This window comes from Lates calcarifer, linkage group LG4, assembly GCF_001640805.2.
Source record: "Lates calcarifer isolate ASB-BC8 linkage group LG4, TLL_Latcal_v3, whole genome shotgun sequence".
Taxonomy (NCBI): Eukaryota; Metazoa; Chordata; class Actinopteri; family Centropomidae; genus Lates; species Lates calcarifer.
In genome coordinates, this window is record NC_066836.1 from 8,007,119 (window position 1) to 8,027,914 (window position 20,796).

Genomic DNA, 20,796 nt, shown 5'->3' on the forward strand with positions numbered 1-20,796 from the left:
TCTTGTCTTTTCTTACAGAGAACAAAGAAGCTGGGGGGACTATTAAGACCTCATGCTGTGTGTGAGACAGCTGCAAACCCCATGTCAGTGTAATTAGATATTACAATCACAAGGCTTCATCTATAACAGAGCCCAAATGCTGCAACAGCTGGGGAATCAGTAGGCTGCTTCACCCGCCTCTGGGTGCGCGTTTTTTTTTGTTTTTTTTTTTCAATCTGTCTCTTACAGCAATCTGTCCACAGCCCATCCACTTTAAATTAAATTTAAAAAAGCAGAGAGATGAATGGGAGACAGTGGCAATAGGAGCCTGATTTGCCCTTCCAGTGGATGAAAGCGAGTTGTTTGACTAGCGAGATTTAAACGAGAGGAGATAAGGATGTATTTTCTTTTTTTTAATCGTTTTTTGGGCTTTTATTGAAAACGGCAAAATAATAAATAAAACAGTGGGTACAATAAATAAGGTACAATAAATAAAAAAGTTCTTCATTCAGGTAGTTTAACAGAGACATACAGATAAACATTATATTAATAAATAAATGCCATAGATGTAATATTTATACTAGGGCTAATGTTTAGCTTCAATCCCTGGTTAAAGTGAATGCAAGTGAAAAAAAACTGGTGCAAGTGAATGTGACTCAGCTGTCAGTCTCAGCTCTGTCAGGTGTTTTAGTGTCTTTCAGCTCCTTGTTTTGGTTTTCTGGCCCACAGCTTTATGTTCTGGTTTACTCTCATAGCGTTGTTGGATGGATGGACACATAGCCATTAATGAATCACTAGTTCCAGCTTCTCAAATTTATTTTATTTTCTGTTTTTTGTCATCTTTGATAGTAAATTGAATATCTTAGTGTTTTTTATTTTTTATATTATTATTATTATTATTTTACTGTTGATCAGATAAAACAAGATATTTAAAGATATTTAACTGCCGTAGAGAAGAAGTTGCATAATTGGTAGTTGCCGCTTTACACATGATGGGTATGTCCCTGTATTTTAGACTTTATACTTTATTCTAGGTCAGTAAATAAAAGTCTGTGTGCATCTTCCCCAGATTTTTATTTGCCCGTAGTTAGATAAAAGAAAATCTTAATTAACATATTGATTAAACAGGAACTTAAAAAAATAAAAATAAAAATCAATATTGTCCGGTCAAAATAAATGTTCTGATGGGGGCGTTGGGACGACCTGGATATTAAAAAGCTGGCTACGGCCCTGTGTACAAATATACAAAACATCAACATGAATCTCAAGTTCTCAGCTTCTTCAGTCACTCGCTGTTCTCTCTGGTTACATATGCAGCTTTTCTGGGAGCAGAGCGACTTTTTCTAAGTTTTTTTCCCCCTGCCATCCATAAAGAATCATAATCTTGTAATTTCACTTCGCCCAATCTTTGCGACACAGGCGGAAGAAAAAAGGGGGGATTTTTGGTTGAACTCGTGCTTCTGCAGCTGGAGTCGAGTGGAGTATTTGAGGCGAGAGTTCCCCCTGGAATAGTTTGACAAATGGTATGGTCTGAGGCGGCTCGGCTGTTAGTCTGCAGCTGGAGGTGCACCGGCAGTCGGTCTAGTTTTTTTGGGAGAGAGAGAGAGAGAAAAGGAAGCAAACTCGGCTCGGCCACGGCAGCAACATATCCCGTCGTTTCCCGCTCGTCATGACCATGTACAAAGGCAGGCGTCGCAACCAGAGATGTGAGTATGTGAGATGTCAGTCAGCTGAGGACAGAGGAGTTCATGTTGCTGAAGTTAACGATGCCAGTTCTTATATTTGCTTTTATACTGTCTGTAGGACGCTGGGAAACACCACCAGTCATTTCTTTGATCGTTTAAGGTCGAGAAAATGATTAAAAGTTGATTAATTCTGGAGTTTCTTGTGGTCAGCCTCACTTGACTCTTCAATCAGTGTAAATAAAATGGCTTCAACACATTTTTCTTTCCTTCTTTATCGAGCTAAGAGTGACAGTTTACCTAGAAACTTGATGACGATTGTTTAAACACGGACAGTACTTGCAGTGTTGGTGGTTTTCTGATGTCTATGTGAAGTCTGTGTTGTGCTTCTCTTTCTGTTGCTCAGTATGTGTCAGCAATTGCATGTAAATTTGAAGTTTCCAGGAAAGTAATCCTTATTTTAACTTGCTCTGTGAACTGATGTAGGTTACAATAGGTTGTCGATAATGATGGAAATCATTAGAGCTGCAACAATTAGTCAATTAGAAGATGAATTGTGGACTGTTTTCATAACTGATTAATCATATGTGACTGTAAACTGAATATCTGTTTATCTGTTTTGGACTGTTGGTTGAACAAAAACAAGCCATTTGAAGGCATCTGTGGTGGATTCTATTTGACATTTAACAGGTCAGGAGATTAATTGATAATGAGAAGCAGCCCCTCAAATCATACAGGGTATTCATTAATATGCCAGGCTGAAGTGGTAATAATTTATAAACTCAGGAGTATAAACCCCTCTTTCATCCAGTGTTTGTGCTTTTTCACAGGAAGTCTTTTTTTCCTCTGTGACCTGATCACAGGCAGGAGAGTGCTGCTTAAAGGGCGTAACATTTATTTTAATCTATTTGGTGACTGCGGTTAGCCAAACATTGTGAGTGGTGGTCTGGTGAGTAGAGAAGTTCAGTGTGTGTTCAGAGAGCACTGCAGAGATGCCTGTGAGCAAGTCCTGTATCTCTCTCCTGATTGCTTTTAGTGGAGCTGCTCAGTGGTTGGCTGCACATGGCAGCTCCAGGTGTCTTTGTGTGCGTGTGTGTGTGTGTGTATGTGTGTGTTCACCTGTGAAGTGCTGGTGGAAAGATTTTTGCTTGGTTAGCATCTGTGAGTAAATGAATAATTCATGATATTAATAAATCTCATATATTAACATCTACATGCACTGATTCATGATCAGAGGCAATTATTTATAAAATGAGTGCGTTCTGCATTTCAAATCTTTTTATTCATATTTATTTAAATACTGGAACGCAGGGCTGCAACTAATGATTGCTTTCATCATCTGAGTGTGTTACTAGTAACAGTAATGATGGGTCTGTTCTGTTCATGTGTCCCATTAAGCCACGACAGTGTGACAGTGATCCAGCTCGAACAATAGCAGAACCCTGACACTGAAGCAGCCGAATGGGTCTCAGCCGTCGTTGATTTTAATTGTTTACACCTGTGTTTTTCCTGCGGTGACAAGTTGATTACAGTTAAGCAAAGTCTAAGATTAAAGCTTTGAAGGTTGTTTACTGTTGTGTAAGAAAAAGAAACACAGCGAACCCTCCATCAAGAAGAAGGTGCTGTGATCATTTTGACCATAGATTGGTGTGAAAAGCTACATTTTATTAACACCAGCATCATGTTAATCTTCTCGCGACTTGTTTACTTGTGATCTTTTACTGGGGTCATGACCCACAGGTTGGGAACCACAAGACTTGAAAATGGTTTGTCAAATATCAGAATAGTTGCATATTCAGTGTCTGTCAAATAAATGTTTCTGGTTTAACTAAAAGAGGGCAGGGCGGATGTGTTGATGTGGAACGTCTGTGATGGTTTCCCCTCCGTGTACGCCGCTCAGTGTCTTCACAGTCAGCTGAATGAATGAAGAGGCAGATGTACAAGTAGTTTTGGAGCAGGTGGCAGCTGTCAGTTTGTTTTCCAGCTGCTCGCGCAGATTAACGAGCGTGCGGTTGGGTGGAGGTGATGGACCGGCTCCAGGGGTTAAAATGCTTCAAAGCGTTGCTCTGAAGAGCCACAAACTTACATCACAAGGAAAAAAGGATGCCACTACAGAAAAGGAGGAAAAGTGCATTAACAACTCAGGAGAGATGAAAGACTAAATTATTGTTACCTCAGGCTATGGCAATATCCTCATTATGATTTAATGCAAAAATCAACACGAACCAATGTTGGGATGAACCATTGGTTGGCATCAAGATTTTACCTTCTGTGCTGCTGGTTTGTGTCTTTAGATATAAGATCATTCACCAGCTAATGGTTGTATTCCCAATGTGATACATTGACCCCAGCCAACCTGAAAATTTAGCAATCTCACATGCTGTTCTCCTTAATGGACCATAGCTCAGCCAGTCTAATGAAAACAATTTTATTAGACGCTCAGGAGCTCGGGGACGAGCCGCCGAAATTTATGCGCTGCCAAGTAACCATTTTCCTTAAGAGGGCGAAAGAGCAAAGTACGAGGAATTCATTAAGGAAGGACACGCAGTCAAGCAATTAATCCACGTCCCGACCATAACAAAAACTGTGAGAGCCTCGAGGCGCTCGTCCTGATTGGAATCAGTCGGGACATAATACACTTTAGACGATGGCGTGTAGCTCGGAGAGAGTTGACAGAGTAATTTGAGTAGATGTCAGGGATGTCTGGAAGCTGGCAGGGTGATGGTCTGTTCCCTGTGTATGTGGTAGATGGTTTTAACATACAATATATACAGTTTACATCATTCATGATATCTACAGTTCATCTCTGTTAACATTCTCACTAGTCAGGCTGAACCACTGTTTGATAGAGGATCTAATTAAAAATGTCTGCACTTCAGTTTGGCCAGTGTTTTCCACGTCATCTGAAGTCATATTCTGATTGGTTGGTTTGTGGACATGTGTCACAGCAGGAGTCACAGCTGTGAGAATCTCACCCTGAATCTATGTCAGTGACTGATTTTTGCCGCAGGCCATGTTAGAGCTCCAAACCAGCCGCTGGTGGACATGTCTCAACAGTGGACAACCATTGAAGAGATGTGTTTCCATGGTAACAGGCCGTGACCCCCCCCCTGCTGACCAGTGGCACCCAATGACCAAAAAAAAGAAAAGAAGTGGAAAACACAGTTCATAATTTCATGATTCAAGCTTCACGAACATTATGGAGCAAGTCATTAGAAGGGAAAATAGCTTTCAGAGAACGCTGTTGGAATAACCAGCAATGAGGAAGTCGCCAGTCAGTTTTGTTCATTCGAGAAAACTATTGATGAGTTAGCAGAGCTCTTGTTCATTCAGAGCCCACAGCAGCACAGATCTACACTCTGTAGAGATTTTATGCTAATGTTGAATTTCATGCTGTTAACTGTTGAATCCTGACAAAATAATCATTTTCTGCCAGGGCAAACGGAGCCGAGCTTTATGACTTTGGTTTCTCAGTTAGCTGTTGGTAGGTTTTCAGATTGAAAAAGCCTAAAGTTACACTTAACAATTCATGTTCAGCCTAAGGTAGCCGAGAACTAGACACCTGTGTGAAGAATTAAATCAGATATCAATGGAAAAGTCTGATTACTTGTTTCATCTATGCCATAGTTGGAGTCTATCTTTGAGAAACCGGCTTCAGACAAAGTAAAATCCCAGAGTGTACTGACTTGAAAAAGGCTGTGTTTTATTGCTTATATGTGTATATTTGAACTTTTAATTTGTAATATGATGATTGTCTTATTTCTTCTTTCAAACGTCCCATAGTCTTACTCTTACATAAGAATGTTTGACGATCCATAATTGCATTCAATGTAATCTAGAAATACATTGTTATTTGACTTAAGTTATAATTACATTGTGACTAATCAAGACAATGTGAACCAGGCGTCATAATGTGCTCACACACAGACACACAGACACACATTCTCTGTGTCTGCTCTCACGACCTGTCACTCACCCTGCCCCGCGCGAGGAAAACACACTCTCAGGTGTAATAAAAAGAGGAAGCTGCCTGTGCCCTTGAGCCGAGATCGGAGATTATTCAAGTCTTCGCTGTCAGATTTACAGGCTGCGCGAACGCGGTGTAGATTGAATCTGCAGCCGCTGTCATGCGGGCTGTCTCTTAGTCGTGCATTTGTATTCACACAGGTGCCTGGATGATCTCTTAATCAAATACTGCTCACCTGCTCTCAGGATGGGTGCAGCAGCAGAGATGGAATTTGTGTTGTGTGTGCCAGAAGCGATGCTTTGCCTGCCAAAAGATTATGTTTAGGCATTAGTTCAGGGAGGAGATGCATTGTCTCATTTTGTTTCTGAAGCTAATTTACCACATCACTTAATCCTTCTGTCATATTGGCACAGAGAGCTCCAGTTTGGACATGGACAACCACTTACTTCCCAACTATTCCCATTACATGTTTCCTAAGAGCCTATAGACCAAGACAGAGTTAAAAGGCCTGTTTTTTTTTTTTTTTGTAAAGCCTTTTCAGATGTATTGTTATCTATGGGGAAAAAGCCCAGTCAAGAGGAAACTTGCTAATACGCGATCATTCAGCCTGTGCTTGGCTAAATAGAAGCAGAACAAGGGCTATACAGTTATTTAGTTGCTGTTTCCCTTCCAAGCCGAGCTCATCCCAGTGGACTAATTCAAATTTATGTGTGTGTGCTTGTGCGCTGTGACTCCCGTTGTCTGCGCCCAGTTCGGTTATAATGACTCGTCCACACCACCAGAGACAAAGAGCTCAAGGGCAGGCTGAGCTGAGGAGTCTGTATCTAACTAAAATAGAGACACACATGCGGTAACACAGCAACGCACTCGTAGGTAATTTGGCACAGCTTCATTAATATGAATGAAGACAAACTGAGTCAGAGGGCCCTAAGGTGGTGATGATTGTATTCTTGCAGTGTGGATGGATAAAACTGTAACTGAGCTCAGACACATCTTTGCTGTAAGAGTGGCTCAGTAAAGAAGTGAAGTCTTGTAAAGCCTGCGATTGATGCTTTCATCTTGTACACAGAGGAGAGGAGACGGTGTAAAAACACTCCTTTGACCTGAGAGACTGTGATTTAAAAACTGCTGTAGACAGTATAAGTATATGCCAGACAAACCTTTGAGAAGGTTGTATAGTCCTACTTGGGGCTGGACGACAGCTGAATGTTTTGAATAAAATAAAATGAATGAAAATTCCTTTTTTTTTAGTATCAATATGTATTGTATCAAATCAAATCCGTGTAAATCTCATCTCAAAACGGATTCTTGTCATCTTAAAATAAGATAAATAAGTAAAAAGATGAAGGTTTATTTTGTCGTCCAAATAGAAAAATGTTAATATTAGAATCTTTATGATCCTTAAAGCTTCCCTTATCAATATTTTTACATTAACAGTTGATTAAATGTCCAAACATTATTTAATTTGTCATCTGACTCTGTAGTTCCCTTCAGAGCTCTGTGAAGTGAAGTATCTTTTAGGTCATTGTTTTGTTTTTCCAGCTGACACACTTTCTTCTTGCTATTTGCACCATTTCCTGTACCAGGCAGGAAAGGCAGGAAAGGCTCTAATAACCAACTGTGTGCTACCTGTTCAGCACCAAACAGCAGACAGACACAGTCAATGAGTAGCTGGGGAACACAGTGAAGCATTTATCCAGGCGCAGATATTTCCTTCAGGAGCTGGTGGAGACAAAAACGGAGCTAAAAGAGATTAAATATCGGACGTAATGTCATTAAACATGACACCTGATCAATGCTAATGTTACTCTGTCTGATGGATGTGTAAATAGGCGACTGTTTGCTCACATATCTGCCATGTCAACTGTTAAAAGTTGATGATATGTCAGTGTTGTGCTTATAGTTTCATGCACTGCCCCCAAGAGGCCAAAGAGAGCAATTAAAGCAATAGCCATTTAATATATTTTAACAGTTTTCATGTTACTGTTGCAATCTACCTTTCTGCATTTGCATTTACACGCAAGCGACTGATGATGCTGAGAAGAGTCAGTGTAGGACAAAATATTTAACTTTTGTCTTTTCAGTACACAATGCTCTATTCGCCTATGACCTTTGTGACCAAGAAACCACTTAAAGAGTGTTTGCTGCCTCCACTGGTCAGTACATGTCATTTTGAGAAAACCTGTAGTTCCAAAACACATCTACTCCTTCTGATCCACAGATGTTACCAAATCAGCCAGGACGAACTTGAATTACTTAACTTGTCCATGTTTTATTTCAATTTCTCTAACGGACTGACGGCCTGTGATTTACAGTGTAATTCTGTTTTATGAATCAGGTACTAAAAATACTTAATGGTTCCTGCTGGTGCTATGTGGAACAAGGGCAAACACATTTCTGCAGGTAAGGAGAAAATACTGTAATGCTAATACTAGTATTTTTGTATTTTATAATACCAGATACATCTGGGGTACAGTAGTGGGAAATATAGTACCTACAGCCTTTTTCTTACTGTGTAAGACACTTGACAATAAGGCCTGTATACCTGCTTGTGACTGTTCATTAAAAAAAAACAAAAAAAAAAAACAATAATGACGCAAGTTCCTCATTAAACATTAAAGATTAGCCATGGTTGAGCCACTTACATCTATATATAATTGCATTATGTCGTTGTGGTTTTTCCTCCTCCGATGAGAATATCCCTCCATAGCACAGAGAGATATGTTTGTTTTCTGCTCCAGCCTACCTGTAACCAGCTGCTGCAGTGCTGGATGAACTTATCTGCTAGAAGCAAACAGATCCATCTCTCATCTTATTCTAAGTCACACTATGAAGTAGAAGACAAATCTCCAGAGTAGTTGTAGCTTGCCTTCTGTACAATTTGAGCATGTCGCCTTTATATTGTATTTTCTCCTTCTCACCACAATAATGTTTTTGAAACTTCAACATGTATTTTGCATCATACTGCAACAACCAGGTGTACAGACTGTAATATGATTTGTTAGTTAGTTAACACAGTTTTCCCAAATTTTGGTTTTGTTTCCAGTGCTGCATCTTTGCAAAAATACTTAGCTAATATAATTTATCTCTGCTCTCCTCTAGATTTCCCAGTTGCTACTACCTTGTTCTGCTTAGTCTTGTTTTCCGCCACTGTACCTACTTTTAAGCACCAGTGGGACCCATTACATATTTTATTCATACAACTAAATTGCACTGTAAATTGCTGGCTGTATTTTAAAGTGTTATCCAGATTTTTTTGTGAAACAGTCAATACGATCGTTTCCTCTGAAGTACAAATTAGGTCATATTTCTTTATTGACATCGACCGCTGTCATATTCACATACATAAATGCTCTCTGTGGAGCTGTGCCAATAAAAGCTTTCACCTTTTTATTGGAGCTGTGTAGTCAGGTGTTGCTCAAGCACACAATGACGACATTTTCTCATCGCAGCGCATTCGTCTGCAGCGAACGTTTTAACCGCTGTCGAACAAGAGCCTCTCAGGAGTGGAGTGTGAGGATGGCCAGTGGTCTCACACTATCCAAGTCTGACTTTTTATGTAGGCTGTGAATTTGTCTCAGTGTTATTCTGCTGCGGCCAACTTGCTCATAATGACTTCAGCATAAAGTAACTTTTTATATTCACCCTTGGTGCGATGCTGCATACAATTTACAGTATCAATCAAGTCCTAAGTGGCTATTGCTTAGCAACACAGTCTCCATCTCCAGCCTCAACTTTTTTATGGATGCACGCATAAACAAGTCAGTCGGCAAGCATACACATGCACACACTTTGTGCCATTTTTATATATGATTAGTATAATGACCGTAATTAATCAGATGCTCAGTGTGTGTCTGTCAGGGGTGTGGGGGGATTGGGGGTGTTGTGAGGTGGCAGTGTTCATTTTAGAGTGCTTTTTAGTGCTCTGCTCTCTCTTTAATGACCCTAGCAGGGGACCAGAGGAGAGCAGACCTTACAATGTGAACCATTCCTCACATCTTCCTGGAGCCTAATGATAATGATACGGCTGTCCCCCATGCACCTGAGAGCCACCGATACATCCCCCAATCCATCAGTCCATTAGGGAGAGTGAGGAGGGAAAGGGTGGAATACAGAGGGGAAGTAAAGAGGGGGAGAAAAAATAGAGAAAAAATATCCAGACACAGATGCAGCTGCTGTGAGTTAGAGGTGTGAAAACAGAAACAAAGGACAACAGAGATCTTGTATCCTATGGTGAGATATTTTGCATCCTTTAATTCACAGACTTGGTGCATTAACACTGTAGCTTAGGATTTCATTATCAGCCTCTGCGAGCCTTTCAGCGAACTGACTCGACTCCTGTCATGACATTTGCTACAGCGTGATCCCCAGGGCAGTTGATGCAAAGCTGATGTTTTATCTGTGCAACTTTTTGAAGCTGTCAAGGGTGGGGAGGAATTTGGAGGGGGGGTGACTCATCCATCAGACAGGGATCTCTCCCGCTTTTGTTGGAGTGAGCATGCATGCGCGTGTGTGTGTGTGTGTGTGTGTGTGTGTGTGTGTGTGTGCGCACGTGTGCGCGTGCGTGCGTGAGTGCATATGCGGATAGGGAGGAGGGAGGTGGGTGTTTCATATTTGTTTGTGTTTTCGTGTATGACCTTGAGCGGCACTCAAGGCTGATTGAGCTGAGTTTGAGCAAAAGCAGTGACGACAAGCCGACAGACTAAACGCAGTGATGCCGGCCCAGTTTAACGTACAGGTAGAAGAGGCTGTCAGTCATGAGAGGAGCCATGAGGTGTGTGCAGATGAGTCTCACAAGTCCGCTAATGCATTTGAAGGGGATTTTCATTTTTGTTTCTTTACTGAGTAAAGAATGGTGTCCTAGCATTGACTTGGAGATATTTTTTTTTTTAACAATGTCTGCCCTTAAAAAGTTTTCAGCCTCTCTGCCAGTTTTTATCTTCGTCTCTTTGAGGTCTACAGTGGACTGAAGTGACATGAATCAATGCTTGCAACCTCAATTGTGTACGGATGAGTCACGAAGTCCACTAATGCATTTGAAGAGGATTTTTATATTTGTCTTTTTACCAAGTGGAGAACTATGTCCTAACTTTTTCTTTTTTTTTTTTGTCTCAAGGCCTTTAAAATCCTTAAGAAGTTTTCAGCATCTCTGCCAGTTTTTATCCATGTCTTCTTGAGGACTGCACTGGACTGAAGTGAAATCACTAAATAACTTGATGCTTTCTACCTCAATTCACCTGGTTGGTTTCATCACCTAGAACCCTGTAGGTGCTAAGGCAGATCCAACTAACGGATACTTTCATTAAAAGTTCACTAAACTTTAGAGAAGACAAGTAAACAGACCTCAGAGTCATGTTTTGTCTGAGTCATAAGCAATATTAAACAAAGCAGCTCCTCACATTTTACAAGTTGTAAACTGTGCTCAGATTTTCTCTTTCTAGCTTAATAACATCATGATAGTGATTCATTTGCAGAATCTTGCCCAGTATATGCCACCACATTGTTGTATTTTCAGTGATTATATTGAACTTCATTGCATCTCTTGTCATCATATAATAGTTTTCACTCTCGCATAAAAAACCTGAGGTCTTAAATGAAGTAAGGTCACAGCAGAACAGACTGTACCGACTCTACAATTTATTCAGCCATAATGTTTTTGTGCTTCAGAAACTGGCTTTGTGGCCTTTGTGCATTATGATGAATATCACTATATTTGTGTTCATTCAGAACAGTGTAAAGGGCTTTGATATCACAGTGAATGGCTGCTGCACATAATTTCTTTAAAAGCTTAAGGTTCAAAACATTTTGCTCAGCTCTGCCGACAATATTTTTGTAAGAATCACCTGGGGCCATGGTTTGATAATGACCATGTTGTGTTTTACATTAAAAAAAAAAATTCAGACTGTATAACAGTTTATTGTTGACACAGGAAAAACAACCATTTTGAGTGCCATGCATGTTATACCCATGTGTTCATTGCCAGTAGTTGCCATGGCAATTTTATAGTAAGACAGCAATTATGTCTCCTTGTGCATTGCCCAAAATGTTGTCTGTGAATCTGCAGTGTTTTACTGCAGAGATTCAGCCGTGTGTAAAGGAATGTTCGAAAAGTTTCCCACATTAAATCCATCTCTCTAAGATGGAAAAACAAATCTGTCATTTCAGCGAGGTTACCCAAGGGCTGAAAGTTAGACGACAGTGAGAATGAAGTCTGTCTGATCTGTCCGTGTCGGAGAGGTGATTTAGGGGAATCAGCCCTCGAGCGTTTGTCAGCGACGCTCTTCCTCTAATCTCACCTTGCGCTCCTTCTCTTCTCTCAAGCAAATCCTCTAATTAGTGGCATGCCTCGTCTCCCAAAGTTTGGATACTGAAAGTTGCTTACTGTGATTTTATTTGTCACTTTTGTCTAAAAATATGTAACTCTGGTTATAGTGAGTTTGATGTTGTCACTTAAAATGGAGAATAACGTTCTTCGGTTTAGTCTGTTGAAAAATGTGTGATGGTCTGCCTTAAATACTGATGTGCTCATGAGTACCTAGTATCATTTTTCCTGTGCATACTAAATGTAAAGAGATCCCCATTGGATGCTTTTCCAATGGAAGAGAGAAGGGGACAGAATCCACAGGCCTCTTTATGTGTGAAAATTTATTCTGAAGTTTAACCAAAGCTAATGAGAAGCTTCATAAGACTCGAGGGGATATCTTCAGAAATTAGTGTTTTTAAACCAAAATTCACTCTTATTGTAACTCTGCTTCCCCTATGGCTCAACAAAGAAACTGTCTGGGGAAACAAAACCAGGAAATGTGACCAACTCATTTTGGCTTCCAGTACATTTTTACCCAGAACAATGGACATATACACTGGATGTAAGCCCAAGGCAAGGTCTGAATCTCTTATTTTGTCTGAGATACCGTCTAAAACCCAGAAAATCATCATCATTTTACAAAGACAAGCAGCAAATACTTACAGCTGAGATTCTGGCACCAGTTAATGTTCAGTATTCATGCTTGAAAATGGCTTAACTGAAAATAATTGGCTGGTGGATTAATCAATCAATCATTTCAACTGTAAGCCAAGTTGAAGGTCACCCCAAATTTGAGTTTTATTATACCATGGTTGTCAAATTTTTTAATTTATATTGTTGCTATAGCTTTCAATATGAACATTTCTTCATGCTGTATCATAGTAACAACACTGATTTTCATTTTGTTTCCAGATATCAACATGGCAGGAGAGCCAAAACCATACAGGCCTAAGATGGGCTCCAAGAGGCCTCTCTCGTCGCTCTACAGGTCTGTGCAAAACATATGTCTTGTTTTACTCTATCAGTTGGATGTCGCTTTGCTGACCTACTTTTCCCACTGTACTACTTGCCTTGTGCTGTGTGGAAAAAATATGTGCTCATGACTCTCGCTGGCAGGTCAGGTGCTTGTGGAGGAACAGCCAATTCCCTACCTGTGCTCCCAGTGTCACTTTGCGTCTGCTGCTATTACACATTCCATCATTCTTGACATTTTTAGAGTTTTGTTGGAAGCAAAGAAAATCCAGTGTGCAAAGTTTGACAGAACTGAAGACTTAACAGGTTAAAAAAATACAAAGTAATTGTTTAGTTCAGCTTTTTAAGGAACAGTTCAACATAAGCTTATCTGCTTTGTCGCTCAGTCAAATGAGACCACCAACACAGCTCTCACGTTTATGCTAAATATGCTAGCTAAGTTCAGCTTAAAGACTAGAAACAGGGGGGAACAGCTAACGTGGCTCTCTCAATCTGTCTACCAGCAACTCTAAAGCTGTTTAACACTTTATATCTTGTTTATTTTACTATGCACAAGAACCAGAGTGTAAAAATGAAAGTTGTGGTTTTAGCAGGGTTATGTGCTCCTACTTCCTGGCCACAGAGCCAGGCTAGCTGTGTCCCCCTGTGTCCAGTCTTTATGCTCAGCTAAGCTAACTGGATTCTTGCTGTAGCCTTATATTTAAAGCAACAGTTGAAGTTACATAATAGCAGCTGGTTAGCTTAACGCAAACACTGGAAGCAGGAGGAAACAGCTAGCATGGCTGCCTCCCAGCACCTCTAAAGCTCAGTAATTAACATGCTTATCTAGGCAGATTTTGCTCATGTTGTTTGCCCCTCTTTTCAGTCTACATGCTAAGCTAAGCTAACTGGCTGTAGCTGGATATGAGTTGTATCCTCTCATCTATCTTGGCAGAAAAGCAAAAAAAGCATATTTTCCAAAATGTTCAACTACATCATTCAACTTACCTCACATTTTTGAATTCTCACGTAGTCTTGTTTTCTGGCAGGCTGTTTCTTCCCTGGCTACACACAAAAAAAAACATACATTGTAATTTAAATACTGGAACACTGAGGTAAAAATAAACTTCCCTTTTGTGTTGACAGTGGCTACGAGTTTGACTATGACTACTATAGAGACGATTTCTACAGCAGGTATGTAAAAAAAGATGATTTGATGTCACTGCTAAATAACATATAGTCAGGGTTTACTTTGTATTTTGTTTTACTTTTTCATATCGTTTTCAATCCCTTCTCCTCTGATTTTTGCCCTTCAGTGTAAACCCTCCTTTCTCCCCATTTCTGAGACAGCTACTTAGATAAAGATGAGTTTTCGGCAGAATGGCCCCATTTCCATCTGAGGCAAAGTAACTACATTATCATAGGCATAATGAATGTCATATTGGGGAGGTTTTTATTCCTCTCCGTTGGGCTTACTAATGATGCTTTTATCCGCATAGGCGAGTACTGAATGTCAGATATTCCCCTGGCTGGTCATTTGCGCTGGCAAGGCAAAGAATGCATCTTCCTTCTGACATTTTCATTGGTTTGTTTACTTCCTCTGCTTTGCAATATCCCAGAGAGTCGAATCCTTCAGCTTTGAGTCATTATTGCTATTTTGGCAATTTGATATGTCGTAGGCAACAGGGAACAGAATTTGATTGAATGGCCATGGCATTGTTCAATATGTACCACCATCGTTCACACATCTTTTGCAGAATGTCTATTAGGTGCTTTGTAAGCATTTCTTGTTGCTTGAATAACAACATCTAGGGACCGCAGGAGTGACTACTGAGAAAAAAAACAACTTGATGACACACTTTGTGCTGTTCAGTGCTCATAATAAATCCAGAGTTATTTCTCCCTCCCTTTTAAAAATGTGTTTTTCTGCACTGTTATAACTTTGTAAAATCTTTATTGTTGCTAAGATTGCTGCAACTTTATTTTTCACCTGTCTTCAGACTCTTTGAGTACCACGGTCGTGTCGTACCCCCGACCCGGGCTGTGATCCCCATCAAACGCTCGCGACTAGTTGTCCCGTCCACGCGCAGAGTCAAATCCTCCTTTCCAGTCAGAGCTTGCTCCTCCTCTTCCTCCTCCTCCTCGTCCTCCTCCCGAGCGCTCAATACCAGCTCTTCCATCACGGGCCCTAAACGTACGTTCTCTTCGTCCTTGTTTTGTTCCTCTAGTTCACTTTTCCTGCTATGTTTACAGAAACATCCTGGTTTATTACAACTTAGTTGGTTTTTTTTTTTTGGTAGATTATTTTTATAAGGTGTGATAAGAGTGCTCACCACAGTAACCGCTGAGATCTGGAAATGTGGCAACATTGCTACAGCGGCAGGGCAAGAAACAGAGAGTTAGACATCACGACCATGCCAGTTTTTTATCTTGATTTATTGATTAATAATTTAGTCTGTTTGAAAAGCCACCCCTAAATAACCAGAGCCCATAGCCCACAATGCTTTTTTTGACCAACCAACACTTTATCATGTAAAAGAAAGGCAACTTATCCTCATATGGGACACTGACATGAACAAATGTTTTGGTGTTTTTTGCCTGAAAAATGCTTACAGCGATTATTCCATTATCAAAATAGTTGTCAATTAATTTTTTTCACCTGCAAGTTCCATAATAGATTAATCTGCCACCTATTTTCTTGACTAATCAGTTGATTGTTTGGTCTATAAAATGTCAGAAAATCACAAAAACCACAGTTTTAGATGAAGGCAATGTCTGCAAGATCTCAGCCATTAAAGATGAACCATTTACAATGATTCAACTAATTATATATGATGTGAAAGGTGTGAACACCCAATGAGAATTCTCAAAATATCAGCTGATTGTTTTGGTTTCAGAGCTGACAGACACAGTTAGCGACCAGCTGGTGAACACAGTGGAGCGTTAAGCAACTTAAGAGCCAGATATTTCCCTTAAACTGATTCCAAATAATTGCTGATGTCTTCTGCTTTTGTAAATAAGCAGCCTTATTAGGTGTTTATAGCCTGTTGTGGTACCCTCAAGAGGCCAAAACAAAATCAATAAATGCAGGTTTAAGTTGGCGAGTACATTGTTGTTATTGTAGAAAGGTGGCCACAACTACAAGAATAATACAGGTTGTATGAAACAGCATTTCTTCAGTTGTTCCACAGTTTGCACTGCTCATATTCTCCCAGATACTAATCAGTATTCTCCCTGCAATGCAACACAGTGAAATATCATAAACTCTGGCTTTCATCCCTGTGCCCTTTCACTGATTGTGCCTCAGCCACATTTCTGGCAATGAACTTGCCCTTTGAGAACATGTCAGAGCAAAGCAGTAGCTGTTGCTGGTACTGTTGCAACTGTGTCTGTGTCCCTGTCAAACATAACATTAACTATGCTTTTTAATTTACTTTATTTAATGTATGTGCACAGTGAAGACAGACCAGCTCCTAACAATCAAAAAGGAGCTGTCACAGATCAAGACCAAGATCGACTCACTGCTGGGAAGGCTGGAGAAGATTGAGCGGCAACATCGCTCTGATGCTGGTAAGACTCGACAGAGTCAAGGACCTGTCTGTTGAACTGAGTGTGCAGACACTGTATAGACGGAGAACTTTTTAGGTTACAGAGTGCTCACAAGGAATCGAAATAAAGAGATAAGAGAAGAGTGTTTGAGGAGCGAGGACAAAAAGATATGGAAAATATTAAAGGCTTATAAAGTGGCTTGTCTGAAAGGAAGCTCAGCTCAATAAATCTATTATGTTCTGATGTTAACTGCCAGTCTTCCTCTGTCTCTCTCCTTTTCTTTTGCCAGAGATGCAGAGGAAACAAGAAGAGGTGTGTGAATGTCTCCATGGTGATGCGGCAGACCACTCTGGTGAGGAGGAAGTGGAGGGGACAGCCGAGGTGGAGGCGGGGGAGATGACGGACGGCGGCGAGGACGACTTTGAAGATGAAGGCACCGGTGACATGGTGAGCAGGCCAAGTAGCCATTTACAGTCTCAACAAGGAGTGAGGGGGGTTACTGCGTTCTCCTGTCTCTGAAGTAAATGCAAGGATAATGTTTTCAGCTGGGTTATTGTGTGTGCTGTTTGCAGTAGCTGTACATCTTGGTGCATGTGCTCATTTCAAGTCATAATCTCAGGTGTTAGAGAAGTAGACATTGTGGGAAATACACTTCTTGACTTTTAGAAGAGCTATATGAGAGGATACCAATTTCAGGTCTGTACAGTAAATGTGAAGCTATAGCCAGCATCCAGTTAGCTTAGCACAAATTAGCAAAATGCCCCCACCCCCATTTCCAGTCTTTGTGCTAAGCTAAGCTAACCAGCTGCTTGCACTGGCCTCATATTGCACTGGCCTCATACTGACATAAAAAAGGTGTTAATCTTCTTTCCCAAATCTCTGCAAAAAAGTGCATATTGCCCAAAATGTCAAACTACTAATTACCTTATAGGATAAATTGTGCCTTAGCGTGAACTACATTTCCCTACTTTGTTAATTAGGCTAGATACAAAATCACCAACAAATGTCTCCCCTGTCACAAGGGCTGGTTGTTATTTGAAAATAATAAACGTAAAATACGCTCAGAGGAGGGGACATTAGTGAATCCTATGTGGACATGCTAGAAGATATCAGCTTTTCTGGGGAGAAATGATTCATTGGTTTATTATTTATTATTTCTCTGCTGACATCCTTGGTCTCTCATGATGATGTGAAATATTCAGAATCTAAGGTAAAGTTTGCTGGTTTGCTTTGTATCTAAGTGAAATACTGTAGAGGAAGAATCTGAAGCACCTGCTGTTGATCAATGGCTGAATAGCCTCTCAAGATTCCTGGCCATGAGAGAGCTGATGTATGCTGTTAAATGCCACCTACAGACTTTCTAAAACATAAAGAAACACTTTATACACCAAGTTACCAACCGTCTGCTCTCTGATGGAGGAAATGTAGCATGTACATAACAGAATGATGCACCTGTCAAATATATGTATATTCTTTTCTTTACATTCTTCTTCTTCTTGATGTTTTCTCTTTGTGTGTATCTTTGTGTCTTTTTTGCTTTGCTTTTTGTGTCGCATTCATAGATGTAAAATATGAGACCTAATAAATATATTCAGCTGGAATGAACTAAAACTCTAACGCAGCCGTAAAGAAAGTTCTAAATGACTGATTCTTTTAACATTTTGCCATCGGTACATGCATGTGGCATATTAAATAAATGTACAAGTTAAAACAGATGCATATTTATTATTTGGTATTTATGGATTAAGAATAGAAAAAGGATTCGATGTTGCTGCCCAGTTAAAAGAATGGATGACAGTGTATCCAACTCATACCTACATTGATATCATGATCTGTTTTTTTCTTGTATTGCAGATAGAGAACCACATATCAGACATCGACAACTGAGTAAGGTCAGTATTTAATCGTACTGTTTTTTGCAACAGAATTCCTTATTTATAAGGAAACTAACCAGTCAGTGTACAACATGTGCTGTCCACCATTTCACCCCAAGAATAGAGCATAGAAAACACAGCATGTCTTTTAGTGCGACAACTTAGAGACAGCAGCCACAGCAACACGAAGCTCTGCAGCGTGTTTCTCCACTGTGTGAAAGTGTGAGAAACACTGCTCATCACTTTCCAGTTTAATCCTCCGTACTGTTTCTCTAAATGGACTGTCATTCCCTCCGTCTGGGAGCGTATGGGAAGGCAGCTTCTCTGCAGTTATCACTGATGACTGTCTGAACAGCCGCAGAGATAGGACTCCGTCTCATCCGCACTTTCCATCAAACGACATTTAAAGCTCCCCTGATTTTTCTTTGTATGAACAAATAGCTACGAGATTTAATTTGCCTCTTGGCTGACATTTCCTCCCTGCTGTCCTCAAGTGCCCGATAACAGAAATCTTTTTCAGCTGCTCTGAACATGATAGATTATTAAGTTGATGGCAAAATTAACTGTTTGTCCTCAGGTGAATATTTCAGTGGTTGCAGGTTATATCAGCAGCTCCAAGCGTTTAGTTTATTGTCACGTTGGTCACAGCCTGCATGCCTCCTCTGTTTCTCCACCTACATAGCATGAGAATGTCGCCACCATTTCTATGTATGTTTGTATGTCTGTGAAAGTCAGCCTGATAATAATAATAATAATTTCTCACCATCTTCTGTTTGTTTTTTCAAGTTAGGAGAAAGGAAACCTACAGTACATGAAGTTGGGAGAACAGATACCAGCAAAACCTTCTTGATCAAGAGGGTGTATTTGAAATTAAAGGAAAGCAATGACAGCAGAAGGAGGAGTTTTTCAAACTTGTTTGTTGCTTGTTTGCCTCATTAGAACACAACACTCCTGATGTGTACTTCATCAAAAACGCTGGTTATGAATACTCTCCAAACTACTGCAAGATCAACTGCAAAGAGCAATCGATAATTTCCCTTCAAACTGATTGCCTTTCTGAAAAATAAGGGCAATACAGTATATTGTGTGCTTAATATATTATGGTCTGTATTGTGCATAAAAATAGAATGATGTGATCAATCAGACGAACCATGAGATGCCCTCCTTTGTTGTACTGCAAATGTATGTTTGTTCCGTTTCTGTGCATTGAAAACTGTGACGAGCCACAAACGCTGGCAGAGAGCTAAAAATGAATGTATGAGGAACACATTTTCTTTGACATATAATAATTATGTGATTTGCTTTATTTGTACATTTTGCTGAAATTTATGAAATGTAATTTATTCACGGTGTCTCCACACAGTATTGTATGCATATCATGTTCTATCATTTGTTATACATAATAAGATGCATTTTAAAATTCTGTTTACATTCTGTTTATGGTAATCAAAAGATGACTATTTTTTACTATCAGCATGTTAAAAATGTGGCTATTATGGATCATTTGTATTCATTGCATTTGTTACCGCTATGGATGATAACAGTTTTTGAAATAAACCCGTTCCTCCCAAAAAAGAACAGTCTGCTGGAGTGTTTTGTTGTGGCTTTTATTTTTGCAAACCACTAAAAACAAAACAAAAAAAAACCAAAAACTTGCAGACTGTGTTTCTGTGGGTCCTCTGCTCAGTACAAAAACCTCACTTTCACTTAGGGCTTGGAAAACAATTTCTGCAATCCTTTTTTTTATTTAACCTTAGATGACATGAGGAGTAGCTTTGGAAAGTTAATACCTGACTCAACTGAAAGTTTTATCGTCGTGTCTCTCAGGATGGCAGGTCGGTCTGTCGGTCCTAACCTTCAGTCCACGCTGAAATATCTCAACACTGATTGGATGAACTGTCATGAAATGTGCAGACATTTATGGTTCCCAGAAGATGAATCCTAGTGATTTTCAAGACTTTTCCCTTCACACCATTTATGGTGGCTCATGTTTGTGTTTTTTACTGAAATATTTCAGAACTTATTGAATGGAATATTATATTTAGCACAAAGTACTGCACTTTTAAGGTACATGTACTTTACATTCAGATGGAAATATTTCACTTTTTACTCCACAATGTGCTTTATGCTTAAATACCAACTTGCAACTTGAGTGACATTCCTCACAGTCTCAGCTGTATCTTGCGTTATAATTTGAAAATGTTAGCATGCTAACATATTAAGATGGTGAATTTGGTCAACATGTTATTATGTTAACATGCTGATGTTAGCATTTGCCACAACAAACCGTCATGCCTCAGTGCAAGGTCACTGCTCTGCTAGCACAGCTGCAGCCTCCTTAAGCTTGTTATTCATTTTGCGTAAGACAGCACTGCAAACTTACTGCCTGTCACAACCTATAGTTAAACCTCTGTGTAACTTTTTCCTCCACCCTCAAACCATAATCAAAAGAAATGACAATAGCAAGGTGGAAATGAAGGCACAGAATGA

The 20,796-nt window shown here is 39.9% G+C and overlaps 1 protein-coding gene across 2 annotated transcripts in view; it reads left to right on the top strand.

The window, feature by feature from the left end:
• Positions 1–19,875, top strand: part of ralyl (RALY RNA binding protein like) — a 39,752-nt gene extending 19,877 nt beyond the window's left edge. For both annotated transcript variants that reach the window (XM_018677820.2, XM_018677821.2), the window contains exons 3-9: positions 12,845–12,920; positions 14,030–14,077; positions 14,884–15,077; positions 16,340–16,453; positions 16,722–16,879; positions 18,287–18,324; positions 19,093–19,875. In XM_018677820.2, the coding sequence (XP_018533336.1) occupies positions 12,845–12,920; positions 14,030–14,077; positions 14,884–15,077; positions 16,340–16,453; positions 16,722–16,879; positions 18,287–18,319 (623 nt within the window). In that variant the 3' untranslated portion in view covers positions 18,320–18,324; positions 19,093–19,875. The remainder of the gene's footprint in view (positions 1–12,844; positions 12,921–14,029; positions 14,078–14,883; positions 15,078–16,339; positions 16,454–16,721; positions 16,880–18,286; positions 18,325–19,092) is intronic.
• The last annotated feature ends 921 nt before the right edge of the window (positions 19,876–20,796 follow it).